The 20130-nt window shown below is 41.9% G+C and overlaps 1 protein-coding gene across 5 annotated transcripts in view; it reads right to left on the reverse strand.

Moving 5' to 3' along the window:
• RBM20 (RNA binding motif protein 20) overlaps positions 1-18630 on the reverse strand; it is a 107725-nt gene extending 89095 nt beyond the window's left edge. For 4 of the 5 annotated variants that reach the window (XR_008577902.1, XM_054832303.1, XM_054832300.1 and 1 more), the window contains exon 1: positions 18254-18630. Coding sequence is in view for 3 of the 5 variants with exons in the window: in XM_054832303.1 (XP_054688278.1) it covers positions 18254-18396 (143 nt within the window). In the remaining 2 variants the exon portion in view is untranslated. Of the gene's footprint in view, positions 1-14990; positions 18172-18253 lie in introns of those variants that run through there. The other variant, XM_054832304.1, reaches the window with a different exon arrangement.
• Between the last annotated feature and the right edge of the window lie 1500 nt (positions 18631-20130).

Below are 20130 nucleotides of genomic sequence, written 5' to 3' on the forward strand. Positions count from 1 at the left end.
CAGAGTATATACGGTGCAGTGAAACAAACCGGGCAGTATGGATTACATTATGTTCTGCCATCTGGAAAATGTTACAAGATAATCACTAATACTGTGAAGCCTCCTGAATCTGTTCTTCATTTATAATGTGTTTGAGCTCCAGAAAGAGCATCTGAAAAGTGATTTGTAAAATATGTTACTGAAACCCTAAGTAGGACATTGTTTTAAATAAAAAAAAAACATATCTAAGTACAAATTTGAATTTCAGCTTATATCCTTAACCAATTATATACCAATGCAAATCTCCGCTGATAAATTGTCTTGCTAAATCCATTCTTGCGGTGATTAGTTAGCTCAGAGCGACCATAGTGGGATACAGCTCTCCAGGACCAGCAAGGTGATTTGAAGATTCCCCAGTGACTGGTTAGCAACTTCTATTAGGTATGCAGCGAGATTCAAAAGTGTGATGGCATTTGACAGCAACTCAGAAATTTAAGGTCACTGCCCCAAACAGCTCAGCGAGTGGGTGGGACAGGCTGGCAGTGGACACAGCCACAGCAGTCATGGGGGCTATACGTTATTCCTGTGCTATACGTTATTCCTGTGCTGGTAGGGGCAGAAAAAACTGCTCACAGTCAGCTGCTGACTAGAAATGCTGCCCAAAGAATGCATTAGAGAGCAACTCAGCAGCCAAACATTGTGTTTTGTATAGTCACAGTTGCCTTTAGCATCACCCACTTTTCCCACCAGGAATGCCCAGCATCCTATGTTATTTCTGGCCCATGATGTGCGTGCTGCAGGGATCGCTCTCGCTGCAAGAGAAGCCAGACATGCTCCTTGCCAGCAAGGGACTAGCACTGCTTCTGACATGTGAAGCAAAGTTTATACAACAGCACTTAGATCCATTTCTGTGAAACTTGCTCCATGGCTGAAAGCCAACAAGGGTCAACCACACGCAGCAGTTTAGTTTCACAGTGGATCCCCTTTACGGATAGCCCTGGGCTGACATATCCCACCCTGCTCCTTGAGATTTTTTTTTCCAGGAAGACAAAGCCAAGCCCTTGACAGAGCAACCTGCAGAGCTCAGCAAATGACTCTGGACTGGCTTTCGCAGGCAGCCATTCCCATTTTACTTTCAAGACTTCAATATCCCTAAAGAGATATGCAACAGGGTTATTATCCACAGGTCAAGAAAACATAATTACGTATGTGTATATTTACATAAAGACGTATACATACACACACACACACACTCTCTCTCTATACAAAGCCATGCTCATGCAACATTCTCAACTCTTCCATATCCCCAACCCTCCAAACAATCAGGTCAGGCTAACTCATCCCAAATTTATTATAAATGTAGTAAAACCTATAGAAAGAGTACCTTATAGAAGTTGCCGTAAAGGTTAGGTGGTGCCACAGGCCATGCAATAATCTGAAATCTCAACTGACAGAAAAGCCAAAGCATTCGGGGGGATTTGGAAGAGTTCAGGTCTGTTTGCTTTTAAAATCACACCCTGAAAATATAAAGACAGTTTCCATCATATCAATGCTTTGACCCAAACGGCCCCAGAAATGTGTTGAGAAACCAACGGACCTTTTGGACAATATGGTCTATCATATACATCATCATCCTAACATCATTTTTACTCAGTTCCCTGAAGCACAAGTCTTTTTGGAGGACACAACAGCTGTGTGGGAGACCACAATGGAGTATTTATATGTTGGGAAAGGTTACCAATATTAATAGCTAAAGTTGTGAATGATCTTTAAAATAGGCGTTCATTAAATAAATAAAACTGTATATAAGTGCATGCACACACATACCAAAAAACACATGCACACATAAAAATGCTAATCTGTTACATACATCTTTATTACTAATGTTGACAAAGACGGTTTCTATTCCACCTGTGTGATATGCTAAACAAGAAGGTTATTTCCTCTGGTTTCAATAACAGATCATGTAACAGGAAACTTTGTATTATTTTTGTAGATTTTCGTGAACACCGCTTTATGACCTGGTTCTTCAGTTTTATTACGCATTTAAATAAATACATTTCATGTACCGGTTTTGGAAATAAAACCAAGGATGCTTCAAATTCTTCAAATAAAGTCCACCATTAAAACTATTTAAAGCCACAATATGAAGAAAACATAACAATTTTTATAGTCTAGTTTTAAAACCATATGTTTAGCTCAGCTAATAAACCTGTTCATGTAAACTCTACAGCACTCAAACAAATGTATAAGTGCTCAAGCTGCTAAAAACCAGATAGAATTTCTAGTTCTCCATTTATTTAATCCAATCTATTGAAAAGGACATTTAAAGAATTTAAAGTATCTGCTTTAAAATGAGACAAAGCTGTTAAGATATTTTTAAACAGGCATAGCAATTACAAAATAGTTCCTTTGGCCACCTTGAGAAATGCACTTTCAAGATTATCTAAAAGTACAATTAGCAATTCTACTAGATTTGCATCACAGCCATAAAATTCTCCTTTCCCTTTCAGTACTCTTCAATCAACTTTAAAGGTAACTGCTGTGCTGATTCCCAGCTTATATTGAACAGATGAGCACTAGTAAATCAAAAGCTGTCCAAATCTCCTACTGTGGATTAACATATACATAATGGCTGCTTGCCCGTGACTGGAAATCCTCCTGATAGTTTAATGCTGTCAGGTGCTTCATCTCCAATGGCCAAAACATAATGTAAGATTCCAGAGGACAAATTCTTCAGGCTCCATTTCAAGCACAGAAGTATGCAAACACCATTAAAACCCACTGATTTTGTCAAGATGCTTTTGACAAGCATGTGTTTCACTAATGCACAATAACTATGTTCACTTACAAAAACAAACATGCAAAACCAATCAGTTTTGAAAGCTAAACAGCAGCAGAAGACACAAAGATGACAGCAGCAGAAGTTCTGCAGGTACTTTTAGTGGAGCATTTCTAATATTGCACTACAGTTTCCAGTTGGAGAAAAAAATCTATGAAAAACCCCATTGTCTAGGTGAACATCATGTCCATATTTAAGTCTTAAAATGCAACTTTTCATTTCTGAAAGAATAAGGGGTCTGTGCATTTCTTTACGAGACGTAAAATGCTCACATAAATCTCTGTGCTGACAAATTTTCAATCTGAAGTAAAAAATGGGCACCAGGACAGGCCAGCATGAACAGAGGGGCAGTGGCCAGTCAAGGCAGGAGGATTTACAGAAGAGATGGTTTGCCAAGGGTTTTCTGGAGAGGGCAGGGAGGGGGTGGAAGCTTGGAACAAATTAATGGGCAGGCTGTTCCAAGCACCAAGACTGGAATGGGAAGAAGTGTCCAAAAGACTGTGGCTCCAGATTTGTGTTACTTAACATCACTGTCTAGCTATCTAACTACACTGTCACTAAACACCATGAATAGCAACATGTTTCTCATCAGCAATACAAACGTGCTGTCATCTAACACCCAAGCCTACGAAATCTCTGGTATTTCTGGTAAGTGGAAGTATACCTGCCAGATGAACAGCACGTGGGATTTGCCTGGGGAGATGTAACCACACTTACTGCCATCCCCAGGTACCAGCCACCCTAAAGACAGTTTGCAGCAGGCAGTTTACTCATTTAGCTGCCATAGAACTACATATAGACTCCCATATGAGTGCTCCAGGAGTTCGTGGACGCTGAAGGTAATGCCTTTCAAAACTTACCACCTCGCCCAGCTTCAGGTACCTGAAAAAACGCAAACAACGCAGCACAGTGGAGCCTGATCACTACTCGACCAGACACGGGAAAGTGAAGGGAAGACTGTCCCAAAATCTCTGACACCACAGCTGCTCCTACTGACAAAAGCAAAGGAACCAGGAAAACACTGAGAAGGAAAAGAGCACATATCTCCATTTTGTATTATGTTTAGGGTCAACAGCCAGTCCTGAAAGAGGATGCAAAGAAACACTGTGTTCTCTCAGGAGCGTCCTTTCCACTGTGAAAGGGGTCAGTTGGGAAGAAGTATCACAGCCTGTACTTCAAACAGCTGATAGTCATAGAAATCGAGGGACAGATGTCACAGGGGACAGAGACAGACAGACGCCTTTTTCCCTTCGCACCACTGGGTGCAATGTCGGGTTCTCGGTACAGCGTTAACGGGGGACGGTGCGTTACGGGCACCTCGCTGAGAGATGATGGTTTGAAGGAGGAAAGTACACCCTCTGGAGGCTGAAACTACGAGACTGGAAAATATTATTTCTCTATGCAAGCAAAGAGGGGTCAATTTAATTTCAAAGGTGGTTGACAGGTATTTTTCATAGATTCAGTGAAATGCAGGAAGAAGAATTCAGTATATCCAAATCAGCAGAAAAAAGGGACAAATCTATGGTTTACATGGAGTTCCGCTGCAACTCCTGTGCTGGGGCCACATCACCCCTTCCACCCAAACAAAAGAAAAGGCATATAAACAAAATAAAATAGGAATAAGCTTGCACAGAATAAAAGATTTGAAGAAATGAAAGTGTTACAAAACATTTTCAGTTATTACATCATTTTCTATTATTAAGGTCAAATGAAAATTATTCGTTTGAATTCTTTTTACTGTTTGTTTGGGTTTTTTTAAAGTGGGCTTCCTCGTAATATTTTTCAGAAGAAAAACATGGAACAGATACACAAAAACATCATCTACTTGCTAATTTTTAACAGAACACTTGCCATGAGGTTTCCATCACTGTAAATAACTACAGAACTACAAATTAAGAATAAAACTAATTAAACAAACATTGAGTAGCTAAAGTGTGTCCACAGAAAAGATTAATATAATTATAGCTCAGCAATTTGAGAAGAAAATATTTTGAATAAGTAGGTAATTAAGTTAAGAGAGGCCTAAAGAAAGATTTCACACTCACATTCATATGCTGAAGCAGTTTAAAAATAGAGAGCAAGAACTGCCTGACTTCACCTTTTAATTTTAGCTGGGTGATGAGCTGGTCCCAAAGACAGAAAGGCACAGCAGGATTTTTTCTCAGCAAAGTGCCCTTCGTATTTTTATGCAAAGGAAATGCAGCATGTTCTATTAATATCCTGCTGTAGTCCTAGATAAGTCTAGGCACCCTTTCAATCAGGAAAAAGTTCTGGTTTGTTTCTTAATCACTTATATTCTCAAACACCGATGCACAAGTTGGAGAACCTCCCGACTGCCACGGCCACTTCACAGGTAAATAATATTCCACATGGGAAAAGTAATTTCCTTAGTTTTCCCGTCAGTCACCTCTTGCAATTACTAAAGCTGTAAGTATGCCGCTTCTTCTCTCATGAGGAGGGAAAAGCAAACAACTGAGTTTGCACCTTGAGAAAAGTTTAACTTCATTCTCACTTTAATTAATAGCTGGAAAAGAAAATGTTGATACCAGCCAGACCAAGACTACATTGCAGAAAGGGAGGCGGGGGGGTGGGGTGGGGAAGAAAAGTTGTTTGACTTAATGCCAGCATAATGCCTAGGCTGCCATGTAAAGAAAGATTGATTCTTCTTCTGGGTATGGCTCCCTCACACACCTCCCCTTCCTGAGATACCTCTGATTAACCTAACCCAAGCGCAAGTTTCCCCATAGCAGGTCCTGGCTCATCCCGCTCTTATTCAGTCTGGCAAATTCTCACAGCGCGGCAGAGCTGAAACCCTTCCTGGTCAATAGTATCACATGGACAACTTTTCTGTCCTTCAGGGAATGGTGGAAATGGAGAATAACCAGCATGCAGATTAGTTTTCCAACATATTCTTCCCAAAGTGACAGCTATCCAAGTGAAGGTCAGATTTTCCCCAAAATCCTCAACTGTCTCAAAAGCACCTTTTTTACTAAGACTAATTTTGCTTGATAAATGGTAATGGTTAAAACCTAGGTAGGAGTCTGAGTTAACCCTGTGGTGAAAACAAGCCTGCTAAACTCTCCCCTTGTCTTCCACAGTTGCATTCCCTTGCTTGTATTTTAGAGCAACAATCAGCAGTAAGACTCCAGATTCACCTTCCCCCTCTCTTATGTTTAGCCTTTAATTATGGATTCATCTTAGGCTCCACCTGTAAACTTCTTCCATGTGTAAATACTGGTCAGTGCTTCACTCCAGTTACTTCTCTGAATAAGCATTTGCAAATTTTGTTTGCCAGGGAGATGAAATGCAAGTTAGTGGAAGTTTGCATTAACACCCTGCTGGTTAGCAATTGCTAGGCGAGGATGCCCTGCCATTCTTATCTGCAGCCCACTATCTTAGTGAACTGTTTGCTCAAAAGCGTAGGAGATCCATACTGTCCTCTTAGTGACCTGCTTCTCATCCACTCGGTTCTTGAGGAAATAAAGCAAAGCACAACACTTACGCAGGTGAACCTAGGAAGATGTATGTAGTTTGCTTACACCCATATACCTGATATCTTTTGTTTTTAATCTTGACACTGTTTTGCATTTTTAATTACTGTATTTTTCCCACAATCCTACCCCAATCCCAATTCATGTTAGAAGTTCCATATTATTCTGATAACTTTTTTCCATTATGATCTATAGGTGAAGAGCATCGTCTTTTCTTCCAGCTGAAGCATGCTCTGCATTTCATTTGTACACACGTAACTAGCTCATTTACTCTTATCACTCCTAGCGTTTCTAGTTTAAGTGTCAGATACTGAAACTGGCCCAGGCATCAACAGCACTCTATTCCCACCACAGGAATGACATCTTCCACTTGACTTCTTGCATCAAATGAAGTTAAAGCACTTGAAACTAAGGACTGAAGAGATGACCAATTCCATTTCTTTTACTGAAGATCCCTCTATTTTAATCAGAGATGCCTCCTTGCAAAAAGGTTGTCAGATGATATTTTTACCTTCTCCTGCTAAAGTTCAACACAAAGTTTGTAGGGTGAGATCATCACTCACTGTATCACTATTTATAGTTACTTACTCTATCCTTACCCTAACAAGACCCTAATCAACAAAGCTTCTGATCCTCCTAAATTAAAATTTTAACATGAAGGAATTTGCATTTGAAGAAGCTTTTAATATGAACAAAAATTCTGCTTTTCTTGCTCTTAGAAAATAATTGAAAATTCAATTAAAAGACCATCACCAATTCTTCTTCCTTTCCTTTTCATAAATAGTTCAGATAATGCTTCTCTATCACTCTCCTGTGTAAAGAAATCATTCATGGGTTATAAGTATGAGAGGCTGGGTTTATGTAGCAGAGGATAAAGAGATTCAACTTATTTTTCCTTCTTCTAGAAAGGGAAAAAATATCCCTTTGGAAGAGTTTACCATGCAGACACACCCCTTCCTTCTACACAGTGCCCTTGTCCTTCAGCAAGGTAATACACCAGACTCCACCGAGTGGCAAGTACATCCTTGGCAAAGCAGTTCAGTTTTCAGAAGGCAACGTACAAAAGATTCATTAATTGCTCAAACAAGCAGCCAAGTCTGAGTTTGCTTCCAAAGCCCATCCAGCAGGATCCAACTCCAGGGGAACGATAGGAACCTCTCCTCTGGCTTTATTAGGCTGCCTGGTGGGGCTGCAGTATAAAAGAAGCATTCTCCAGGGCTTATCAAAGATGCAATATAGTCTCTATAGCACTGGTTTTACTGCATGTGTGTAGAGCAATGAGCCTAAAGGGGAAGTGGTCTCAAAGCCAGGCTTCCAGCTGCTCCAGCAGCATTGTTACCATCAAACCCTGGCACCCGAAAGAAACGCCTGCTGCTCTCACCGCTGCCATCCATGTGGGTCTGTTCTTAGAGTAGTGTAGTGGTCACTCCTAAAAGCTGGTCACTCTGCCAACTTCGCTACAGATAAATAAGTACAATGACCTCAGGGAATTTAAATTAAGAGCTGCCTCTCTGTCTCACAGAGTTATATACAACTCATGTTTAAGCTTGAAGAAGCATGTTTTTCTGCCTCTCTTGATGATTTTGTTATTTCTTAAGAGCAGAAGCTGGAGGGGGGTGTGAGAAATTATGTACTCCAAGTCTCCTCGAGTTAGTGAAATATCTAACCCCAGATCTGGGGTCCGTTTGTCACAAGTCATACCCCTGGACCATCTCTGCCTTATCCACTGGGAGTCAACCATCAAGCCCTCCTCCCATGCTGTGCTATTTGTACAAACTGCCAACTTGGAGGAAAAAGTAGATACAGAGATGGTTTGCTTCTAGTGAGGTCCCCCTGGCATCCAGCTAAGAGGTGAGAAAACTAAATATAACAAACTTAAAACTACAATTATTGTAGGAGAGCTTGCCAGAGCTGCTCTGAAGCTCCTAATGGTCTGTCGGGGATTTATGGATCAGCTGTGAAAATTTACTCACAGCTAAAACTTGCCAATCAAGTCCTTGGCTTTGGAACACTGTTACCAACTTTTACATAATATAGTTTGAAATCATAGAAGCACCAAAGCAAAACAGTAGGTTTTAATGCTTCAAAGAAGGACAAACAAAAGAAAAATCTATCATATTAAACAGATCAATAAGAAATGTGTGGGGAGCCTCTCTTTTGTACGTTTGTATCTTTGTGTGAAAGGGTCTTATATTCTACAGAGCAGGAGGAGATTACAAACAGAGCAGTGCCAAGTACTGCCAAAATGCACAGTAAGAGACAGTATGTTCTACAGAAAAGGCTACAAACGGCTGTCTTGCAGTTTAGAGCAGATTCCTCCCGTAAATTATGTCAGCAATCCAGAAAGTAATCTTAGTTGCTGATATTTTATGTCCTTGCCATATAGATTAGGATAAAATGGGATCTTCATAAAATTTATAAAAACTCCTTTGAATATAGGGAGAAATACCACAAAATTGTATCTGTTATTTTCATGTTATTCCATTAAAAAACTGCAGCAAATGTTACACACAAAAAAAATCCTGAGAACTTACACAGAAAACAAAGCAAGTAGTCAGCTTAGACAGGAGATGTAAGACCATGCCTTTTTTCTCCCAAATGCTCAGCAAAATTGGATGACAACAGTGATGGTCACCCATAAGTGCAGTGCTGGGCAGAGTTGCTGACGGGCTCTTTGTAAACCCCTCTCCGCCTTTGACTCTACAAATCCTTTTAGTTAGTGAGGCTTTAACATTTCAGAGTATTGGTTTTAAAACTCATCAGACCATTAATATGCTATTAAGAAGCACAATGGAGCATGGATCCATATTCCTCCCTGCACAGTTCCATGCCCTCTTTTAAGAGAGAAGTTTAAATGCTGGAACACAAGGTAACTTTCTATTATTTTCTTTGGCTTCTACTGTATGAAGTATCTCCTATCAGCAATTACTGTTCTTAACATTTCTGTGCAGGATTCCTGGTGACCTGGAAAAAAAATAATAAAACCCACCACCACAAAACACAAAAAAACCTCAAGAAGTAAATAGTCATGAACCCTTGCAAATTTAGATGATAGGTCTGATCCTCTAAAGCCTTACACACATAAATAATCCTTATGTGTATGAATAGGGCTTTGCAAGATCAGTCTCATAGTATATATACTACATCCAAAGAGGAACTGAAGTCTTATTTACCACTGACAAGCAAAGTGGCTTGGCCACCTAACATATTTATGCACAATATAAGGCGTGTTGCTTTACTTTGCACAGATGTACTTTAACCATCTAAACAAAATGACTAGATCACTTCTAGCCCTTGCAAATTTTTGTTTTACTCCTTTTTTTGTAATTCAATCCTTTCATACTTTGCAATGCAGAAAACCTACAAAATCTAGGTTGAACAGTAATGATCCCTTGTCTTTTAGAAGTCTGATCTACCAAAGATACACCAATATGTGATTAACTTAAATTTCATTGTCAAATTTATTAGTTAGCACCTTTTTACTTCTCCAGGAGCTGGAAAAGAGAAGGTATATTCAAATAATATCCAAAACTGCAGAAAATACAAGAGTTGACTTGGATTCAAGTACCACAGAACTTCTCTTTGTTTACACCACTTTACCTATGAACCTATTTGCCCATGCTGCCAACAGAGGTATCTATAAACACCATCTCACTGTTCTTCTGTATTACTTACAAATACGTTCACTTCTAGACACATCAATGATGCTTTCCTAAGCGTAATGCAGGTCAGAGTAACCTGAGGCAAACCTCCTGGGCCATCTCAAAGAGATTCAACACAGAGATGCCGGCAAAAGGGTAAGCCCTGCCTGTACCATGAGAAGAAGGTGTTGTTACAGAGTAGAATAGTGACCTTGAATGAAGTGGTAAATAAAGAAAAGAGCCCAATGTTTGGTTGTCAGTTGGCAGGACGGTGGAAAGCTGTAGGTGACCTTACAAGAATGTGCCATGAGTGGGGCACAAATGGATGGCGCAGAGCACATGGATAGCAGGGGTGTGAATGTTAAGATGTGTTAATGGAAGAGTTTGGAAGATAAGAGGAGTTTAGGCCTGAAAAAAAATTATCACCCTAGTTTGCTAATATTTCTCTCTACAGTTTCAGGAGACAAGAGTCATCTTTTCTCCAAATCCCATCCTCAGTCTGAATTCTGCATAAACTCTGACAAAGAAATTTATGTGAGGGAGCAGAGAAAATCTCTGGAGTGGCATCCAGATGCAAACCACACAAACACACAGAGCTATGCACAGCTCTGCAGGGACTGGAGCATACTTCTCTGTTTCTCTAGTTCCAGGCAGAGCAGAAAGCAGGGTGAAAAAGACATTATGAAAGCATTATATGGCATTTTGTTCTCAGTAAGTATTTCACAATTTTATTTTACAGGTTTTTTTTAAAAAACTGAGGCCACAAAGAGAGCAATAAAAGTTGGTCAGTGTAATGAACCATTACAGTGTCATTAATCCAATAAAATTAATTGGCACATCTTCCCCTAAGAGGAGAACATGGTAATCAGCAGAGACAGAAATAATATTTCTTACTGCAGAAACAGAAATAATATTTCTTACTGCAGAAACAGACTGTGGTCAACTTACTGCTGCTTTTCATCTACACAGTATGCAAAAGCCCACAGAAGAGTATTTGTTATCTCAGTAAAGGAAACATCAGCAATCAAGCCAGATGCAGAGGTACTTAAAGTCTATTTCTTAAAACAAAGATTCAAATGTAAGTAAAAATACACCAGTAACTCCTGCACATTTCCAAAGAAGTGGCCCTAGCTCAGAGACACCATCAACTCACACATCTCCCTCTCCAGGAAAAAAGCCACAATGCATAAAACTGTAGCTTTTGACACTAACAAATTCAAGACATTTTACATTGCCTGAATTCTAATACTCTGCAGCCTGCTGTACAAAAAAATCACAAGATTTATGGTAAATTGAGGAAAGCTAAGAATAGATAACACCAGATGCTTTTGGTATCTCAAAAGCTGGGAAGCTAGGGAAGGTACCAAGTGATCAGAAATCAGCCAAGGAACTTGCTCATAACCTGCCCACAATACCATTTTCTCTGTCCATCCTGGCCAGCAGAAGACATTACTCAAGGGAATGGGAGTTAAACACTTCCTTATCCCCTCCCTGTCTTCTCCTAGCAAGAAGTATATCCAGAAGTGATGAAGCAGAATATCGTCCCATCCCTCTTAAAGCAGTCACCATCATTAACACTTGATGCAACACAGGCTTTAAGAGTTAAAACCATGCAGAAGATGGACTACATTTCACAACCAATATAGCTACAGATCCGTATCACCCCCAGAGTCAGGCAGGGCTCATGGCATTTCTGGAGCATTCTGCAAAGGCTGGTGAGACACCTGCACGTCTTTAAACAATGGAGATGATGGAGGACAAATCTGAACAGCATCATTTAGTGTAACAGCCACACAGCACCAACTCCACCTCAGTCCTGCTCACTGCCTGTTCAGCTCATCTCTCAACACGTACATGCAGAAAACTAACAACAAATCTATCTTCCTTGTAGTGCCTCAGATGCACGAGATAAATATGCAGCTTGTGGTACAATTAATATCAGTTAAACTCACATTTCACAAGTTCACATAAAACACACCAAAAAAATGCAGTAAGCCTGCAGCAAAATAATTGCCTGTGCACTCATAAATACTGATCCTTTAAGAAAACAAGCCTTTGCCCCCTTCCTGCAACAGAATACCCAATGCTTTTATCTGGCATTTTTTCTAAATAGGCAAGAGGCATTTGTAAAACAGGCTAGGCTTGAGTTGTCAGAACAGGATAGATATTAAACATTTCTAAAACCCAAAGGGGCAGGTTTTCTGATTTCACCCAGTGTGTCAAGTGACAGCTTCACTGTGACGGGTCATTAGTGTGACAAAGAGAAAGCAGCTGGACATAGAGGGGCAGAGGCTAACAGAGCGATTACGTCCTTAAATCAACTATAAAATGTTGCAAAGGATGAAGTGGGGGGGAGGGACGGAGTATATTCAGGGGAATGAAGTCAGTCTGATAAAGTGTCTAGCTGCAAATCGGATCAAAGGAGTTTGTTTAAATAAAAAAAAAGCTTACTCTTCAGAAAAAGTAGATTCTATTTGAAGGAGTATTTTTAAATGACTAAAATTATTATTTCATGCAAACAATCCATTTTTTACCATCCTAAATAAATTTCTGCAGTCCTCTATGAAGTATAAATATATCTTTGAAGATCTAGTTCCTCCCATTTTGACAGCCCCCAGAAAGGATAAGAACTAAAAGTTATTGAGGTTTTTACCCATCTCCATTTTCCTTTCCTCCAAATCGGGTCAGAAAGATTTTAGCATCATCGGCACAGCGTAGCAGTGGCTCAGCAGGTCACACGTAACTACTCACTGTTAGGCATGCACGGCTTTGAATGGTCAAGGACTGACTTAAGAGGAAAATCAAAAGCACACATTTTCTGGTCTTCCTCTTGATGGGAATAGTAGTATTACATTTCCAATAAAAGAGCAACATCCAAGCAACTTAGTTTCAGTAGAGAGGACTCCATTGCCATGTGTTGCGGTCCAAAACCCACTTATTACATTGCTTCTTATAAAGTACGTATTATTTAACTTTTTACTAAAGTTGATATTACTGCTGTTATCTCTCTCTCTCCACTAAAATATGTGAAAGAATTTGACATTTCTGGCAACTAGGAATTGACTGATAACTGATAATACAAGCCAGATTACATGGAGATGTTTGCATGCAAGGCATTCCTTCTAAATTCTTTTTTCAAACCCCTTTCCACTTTGTACCTCTGTGCTCTCTCTTCAAGCCTTAAATTCAATTTTATTGTGCTTTTCTCCCAATAAGCTGTTGGGTTTTAAATGAGAGTTTAAAAACAAAAAAACCCAAGAAAACTACAACAATCAAAGCAAAAAGAAAAAAACTCCAAACAAACACAAAAGATTTCAAGACAAAGAAACTCACGCTTTCAGTCATTTTTGTTTAAAACAGAGAACATTCATATGATTAATTAATCTTTAAGCTTTGGGTCACACCTGGTATTGGTTTCCATCAAAAAATAAAACAATTTAAAAAAGTATTTTAAATGAGAAATGTTAAGAAAAGGAAATTTTAAGAGAAAAGAGAAATTTTAATTACCTGACTTTAAGATAACTATCATTGCTGATGCTACTTTTTGTAAGCAACTAAACTTAAAAGTGAAGCACCCCCCTGGTATCCCTGTCCGTGCCCCCCTACGCGCACACACATTTGGTACACACATTTTAAGTCCTGATTTTAATGTCAGGTGAGGTCTAAGAAGAGTATCAATAATTACACAGCAAGGAGCTAGGCAATTCCAAGAAAACTGGCATTCTCTCGCTCTGTGTTTCATAGCGTACAGAGACGATGAATGGGAAACACAAGGAGGAGTTTAATAACGTGGGTTTAGTTCCCACATTCTCGGGTGAGTCCCACACCATGCAGTCTACTTTTCCAGCCCCCGGCCCTTGTTTTGGTAAAGCTTCTCAGCCAAGACAACTACAGCACTTTCTGTTTTGTTTTCATCTCCATTCAGGGTGTTACAGTGGTTACAACACAAACTCTATGAGTTTTCAGGGCTCTGTTGGATAGGGAAGCAACTCAGATTTTGGAGATGTACTTTAAAAGGCAAATAAATATGGAAAGCCTGGATCAGTAACAGTAAGAAGAGAAACAGTCAAACCAGTGTTTCTCCTAATGTCCCCTTGTTAAGTATCAGTTTAGCCTTTGCCATATAAGCCAAACTATTTGCCATGACTAATGTATATAATGGGAGTACATTTCATATTTTAACTCTCCAGAGAGACCTTGAGTTGAGGAAAAAACAAAAGAAAGAAAAAAGAAAAAGAAAACTCAACACTTTACACAAAATAAACACACAAGGAAGCAAATCAAAAAGCACATGCTTAAACGTAACGGTTTAAGTTTAAAAAAAAAAGTTGGAGGTTATTTTTCCCAACAAGTTTCCTCCTCGCTGCTACAAGAAATGAAGGACTCAAAGCATTCAGCACCAGCCTGCTTACTCCTGTCTGCCCCCAGAACTGGCACAAACTGATGACGACTTGGGCGCAGATGTTGGAAATTCCATCTTCCTTCCAGAGGAGCTCAAAATCTCCAGGGCAAAACCCCTTAGGAAAAAAAATATTAACTTTGGTTTTCCCCCCGTTGTTTTAAGACGTCTTTATTCAATTTGTAAAACAAACTTATATGGGGAGTTAAAACTGCTCCATTTCCACTAGACAGATATTACCCATGACAAATCATTAGAACCGAAAGCATGCAACCAGCCATTAAAACATACAAAGAGATTGCATTTCAATACAATTAGGTCTCCTATAATTATGGAATTTACTTGCGGCATGTTTTAAGCAAGAACTTTGACAGAAAGCACTCTTCAGAGTCAGCCCACAGCCACCACACAGTCCCTTTTCTCAGTTATTCCGAGCTAGTTGCTCCATCAGACTGCCATGAATTACACACCTGGAATTATTAATAGGAGTCTCCGCTCTCTCATGCTGCTTAGGCACTCCAGTCAATCTAACAGCAGGTGCTAAAATTTGTCACACGCTGAGCTGTCATCTAAAAATTACATTTTGCAATACCACCTCCAAATTAAAACCAAAAATCTTCTCATAAGAGCAGACTTACCTAAAGAGGGAAAACAACCCAAAACAAAACAGCGGTTCCAAAAACGTATTAAAACTTCTGTGCGGAACAGGTATTTGAGGTCTCCTCAGAGATTTCCCATCCGTGTTTCACTTGCTGGTGCTACAGGCCCTACCCTGCATTTCCACTCCTTCCCCACAACTGCAGTAGAAACCGGTTATGAACACTAACCAACACCGTCACAACTGTCCTTCTCCTTCTCAGTCTTCTGTTTTATTTCATATGCAAGCTTATGGTTTTGTAAGTCATCCTCCGTAGTGGGTAAATTCAGGTTTCCCTTCTCCACCAGCTTTTCATTCTCAGCTCTACAACCTAAGGGCTTTGACTGCAACAAGGCTTTTACTATTGGAAAATAAGAAGCATTTTCCCATCAAACATCACAACAACCTGTGCAGATTGAAAGCTCTGTAAATCTTACGATTGGACCTTTATTATCAACTGAAATGACGTTGTCACTCAGGGGAAAAATACGACATGTAGACAGCATATTTCAATTTACATCTTATTGTATTTGGGTGCTATCAGCAAAGAATTTCAAACTAGGGATTTGGTTATGTTTTAAAATTAAAATTCCATTATAAATGTTAAAGCAGAGAGATTTAAAGAATCTGGCACATGCTACCTGCGTTGCACAAGTTCAGTCAACGTAGCTGCTACCAAAAACATTTCAGATCTCTGGTTTTGCTAAATTTTAATCCTTGTTCAATGCTCAGCATTCACAGTGAAAGTTTACCAGCTGCCCATGTAGGAAGATTTTTTTTAAAATTATTTTTGTCTTCACCTAACATCTGTAAAAATTTCTAACAAAAGTACTGGGGGGGGGAATAGGAATCCAGCCTTTTAACTTTAAATGGTATAAAGAAAAATAGAAGTGTTGAAACGGGGAGATCCACTTAAACACCACACAATATTCTGACCTACACCACTCTGAATTAGCATTCTGTGACTGCACACTTGCTTACTGCAGCTCACACAGCAAAAATTGTTAAAAAAAATTCAACTGAAAATCAAAATGCTTGGGCAAAGAGGTCAATGTTTTCTTGCCTAGTAATGAAACTGCGACTTCATTTTGTAAAAGAATCACTGCTTTCCTTTCCATCCTATTTTGCCAGTCATATTACCTGTTCTAGCATATTAGAAATAAATTTAGATGAGCAATTAAAGATATGCCCTAACATCTCACTTCCTAACAATCACTGACTATCCAATTCAGATTACAAAATACCCAAGTTACCATCAGTAAAGCAAAATACAATTTGCCTGCATTTCCAATTAATTAATAAATCTCCACCCTGCATTTATCAGGTAAACACAAGGACACACACCAAATTATGCTACACGGTTACAAAACCATATGATCGAGTTGCAGGACCTTAGATGGAGATGTTCGACATTTGCTATTCTGCGTCACATTACCATGACAAAGAACGGTCAGAACATGGCAGCTCTCTCAAACCTTTCCATTAAAGGAAAGGAAACCATTTCAAGTTTTCCTATCTAAAATTTCCTAGCAGGCACGACCGGCAAAAACGCAACGCCTTTGCATGTAACATGCGCCGCATTAGAAATACAATCATGAAACACTCTCAACAGCTTCACGTATCTGACTTGCAATACACATTCACACAAATTCTTGATAAACGTAAAAAAATAAGGGCCATCTTTAGACACCACAGTTTAAAATTAAAGACTGATTTTGAGTAAGTGTAAATTACCTTCTGGTTACACGATAATTCATATGTAGCACTGCAGCTGCCCAGTGGACTTAGGAGGCAACCATTAATGTTTCAGTTTCAACGCAAAATCCAAAGTCTATACTTCCAATTAGGAATAAAAACATGGGTAACAAGAACCGTTAACATTTTCACGATTAAGTTACAAAACATGATTTAAAAGCAAACAGACAAAAAGAAAACCAAGCATCAAGAAATTTACGGGCCACACTCCACAGCAACTTTAAAAGTCCAGTTTCATATATATTTATAAAAAGATAACACGATTCCCAACTTAAAATAACATTCATATTCTAAGTCTGCTGTAATGTTAAAGCATACACGCACAGATATATTTATATATGTGCACGTATGTATTTTGCAAATACATGTGAGAGAACTGAAAGCATTTCCCCCATTAGTTACATTGTTGGGTTTTATTGACAAACTGATAAAGGAGATGCCTAAACCAGTGCCTTTCATGAAGGAGTTGCTGCAGGAAAGCAGCGCAAGCGAGGCTGCGAGGCTGCCACAGCTCGACAGTGCTTTGTCATACTCGCATTTTGCTTGACGGCCGAACACGGGCTCAGTTCAGTTGGTGGCCTGGGACATAATGTCAAAAGCGTTTCTCAACCTACGCCGCTGCGCAGCGCCCAGTGTCCTGCTCGTCAACTCAAGCAGCAAATCTTAAAGTAATAGAAGACAATTCTAGTGGCTCCATAACTATGCGTTGGTTAGTAGATTTACTGCTCTGCTAAAAGCCCCTATCTCTTTTTTTAACACGTTACAACTTGGGAAAAAACAGATACAGTGCATGCAACCATCCTGAACCAGCACAGATCAATTTATGCGTTACTCTTGCTTCATGTACTAACTGCAGAGCATTCGATTTGTCTTCAAGCTTCTCATTTAGCCAGAAAAGTATCGCTCACATCACCGCATCTGTGTGGCAAAAGTACTTTTTCCCTCTCTTTCCGGATGGAAAACGAAAGGCCATTCGCATCGTTGCCCTCATCAATAAACCTTCCACGCGTGCACAGGCTACTTTTTCTGTGACAGTTTTGCAGAGATGCGATCGCTTCAGGCACAGCCCGAGCCCCCTCGCTCCAGGCCTGACGAGGAGACGCGGTGCAAAGGCGGCACACAGAAAGGCGAAGAAAACTTTCCCCGCCCGGCTCCCGCCCGGAGGAGACGCGGTACCGGGGCGAACCCTCGGAAAACCGACGCGAGCGGCTCTTGGGGCAGAAAACTTCTGCTGGGAAGCGGGACCGGTGCCGGTCATTAAGGGCATACGTGCCCCGCATCAGCGGGGACGGCCCCGCCGCCACCCGCATGGCAGCTGCGCCGGGCGGCGGCAAGCTCAGCCCCACGGGGCACCGCTCGGTCAGGGCCGGTGCCGGGCCGACCCTCCGCCCGCCCGGCTGTCAGTCTGGGCGCGGGGGAGGGAAGGGGGGCACCGCCGCCGGGGAGGGAAAGCGACCCGCGCCTGCCCGCCCGCCCTCCCGGCCCGGCGGAACGCGGGGCGGCTCTTACTTGTGGAGGAGCTGGGGCAGGCTGGGCGGCGGCGGCATCCCTCGGCCGGGGCCCCGGCTGGGGGCCTCGCTGCGGGCATCGCTCTCCGGCGGGTCAGCGCCGCGGGGGGCCGGGGCCTGGCTCATGGCAGCGGCAGGGACCATGCGGGGAGGCCCCTGCGGCGGGAGGCGCGGATGACCGCGCAGACCTCCGCCGCGGCGGCAGGAGGGAGGGAAGGAAGGACGGGGCAGAGGACCGGCCCTGGAGGTAACCGCGCTCCCCCCTCCGCCCCCCCGCCAGGCTGCGGCCAGGCTGGCGACGGCGGGACACGCAGCCCCCTGCGGCTGCCGCCGCGTCTGAGCCCGCCCTGCGGGAGGGCTGCCGCTACCGGCCGGGGGCGGCCGGCGCCGCACGGGAGCCTCAGCGGCGCTGGCGGGGCCGGAGGGGCGGGCGGTGCCCCCGGCCCGGCCTCCCCCCCCCCCCCGCGGGCCGCGCCCGCTCTCGCCGGCCCCACCTGGGCGTCGGGCCCGCTCCCTCCCTCCTCCGGCACCTGCCCGGCGGGAGGGTTCCCCGCCCCGGGGCAGCCCCGCAGCCGCCACAAGCGGTTTTGTGCAGTGTCCCGGCCGGGGCAGGGTGGCCGAGGTGTACCTGGCCGTACCGGGGGGCTCGCCCTGGAGGCTGCGCTCGTAAAAGAAAGGGCAGTACGGTAAAGAGCGAGCGGCACCGGCCTATTCACGCTCCGGCAGTAGTTTACAAACATCAAATCTTTCCCCTTCCCCAGGGCTGGGGGAAAAAGCGTGCATATCATTTTAATCCCTCACCAGTAACACCTCTGCAGAAATGTTATTAGTCATTTATCAGACATAGGCTCTGTCAGCTGATACAAAACGGGAGAGGAGAGTATGCCCCAGCCAACAATACAAACCTTCTCGAGTAACAGAGTTATCCCTAAAGCAAATCCCGAGTCTGGACACAACCAAAGAACCTGCTTTTTCATAAAGGATCGGCAATCTTGGGCTCCCACCTTCCAAATACCTACATTAGCAGGATCAAGACCTACCCAGCAAGGCTTTACCCACTGCTGTAATAACACAGGATTAAGGACTGGAATTGCTGCATGATCATATGGTGTGACAAAAGGGGTTTACCTGCATATATTTTGGGAGGACATTTCAGATGACCAGTGGAGCAGAAATTGTGCTGCTCGTACCAACAAGTAACACTGAAAACACTCCTTCCAAGTCTTCTTGCTTCCTTGGTAACATGCTCTGTCTATTAGAGACATTTCTATACTTGCTCCTGCATCGCCTCAGTGTGCCATGCACCCTCCCCCCAATACACACAGTCACTTACACACGCATGAAGGAAAGCAGAAACATCCTGGCTTCTTTGAAAAATTAATCCTAGTTCAGGGAAAAGATTAATTTTGGAGGGGGTCAGGTTTTCCTCCTCTCTGCACCTGGCATCATCATTTACAAGTATGTAGCCTTGTAAATGGGTACAAAATACTACCAGCAGTGACTGGAAAATTTTAAGTTATTTGCATTTATCACGTACTTTACGCTTTGTAGATGGAGAGCACTTAACCAGGTGCAGGGCAGTGGAGAATCGGGCCGTATTTTAGTTGCACTGTTACTTAGTAGTAGTGTAACACCAAATGCACCTTCTGAAAATGAATAGCAATCAGTAATTTATACACATTGACATACATACACGATATTCTGAGCTTCACATCCCTTTCCCCAAGGGAAAAAAAGGAAGATAATTTGTGTTCTGGTTCAGTGGAGCCAAGGGGTGGTCAGATAGTTGGCTGATCTTCCAGCAAAGGAAAGGTAAGATCTGGCAGACAAGTGAGGCAATGCATGGAAACAAGAAGTTAAGCATATGGTGCTATCTGT

The sequence above is a fragment of the Grus americana genome, chromosome 7 (genome assembly GCF_028858705.1).
Source record: "Grus americana isolate bGruAme1 chromosome 7, bGruAme1.mat, whole genome shotgun sequence".
Taxonomy (NCBI): domain Eukaryota; kingdom Metazoa; phylum Chordata; class Aves; order Gruiformes; family Gruidae; genus Grus; species Grus americana.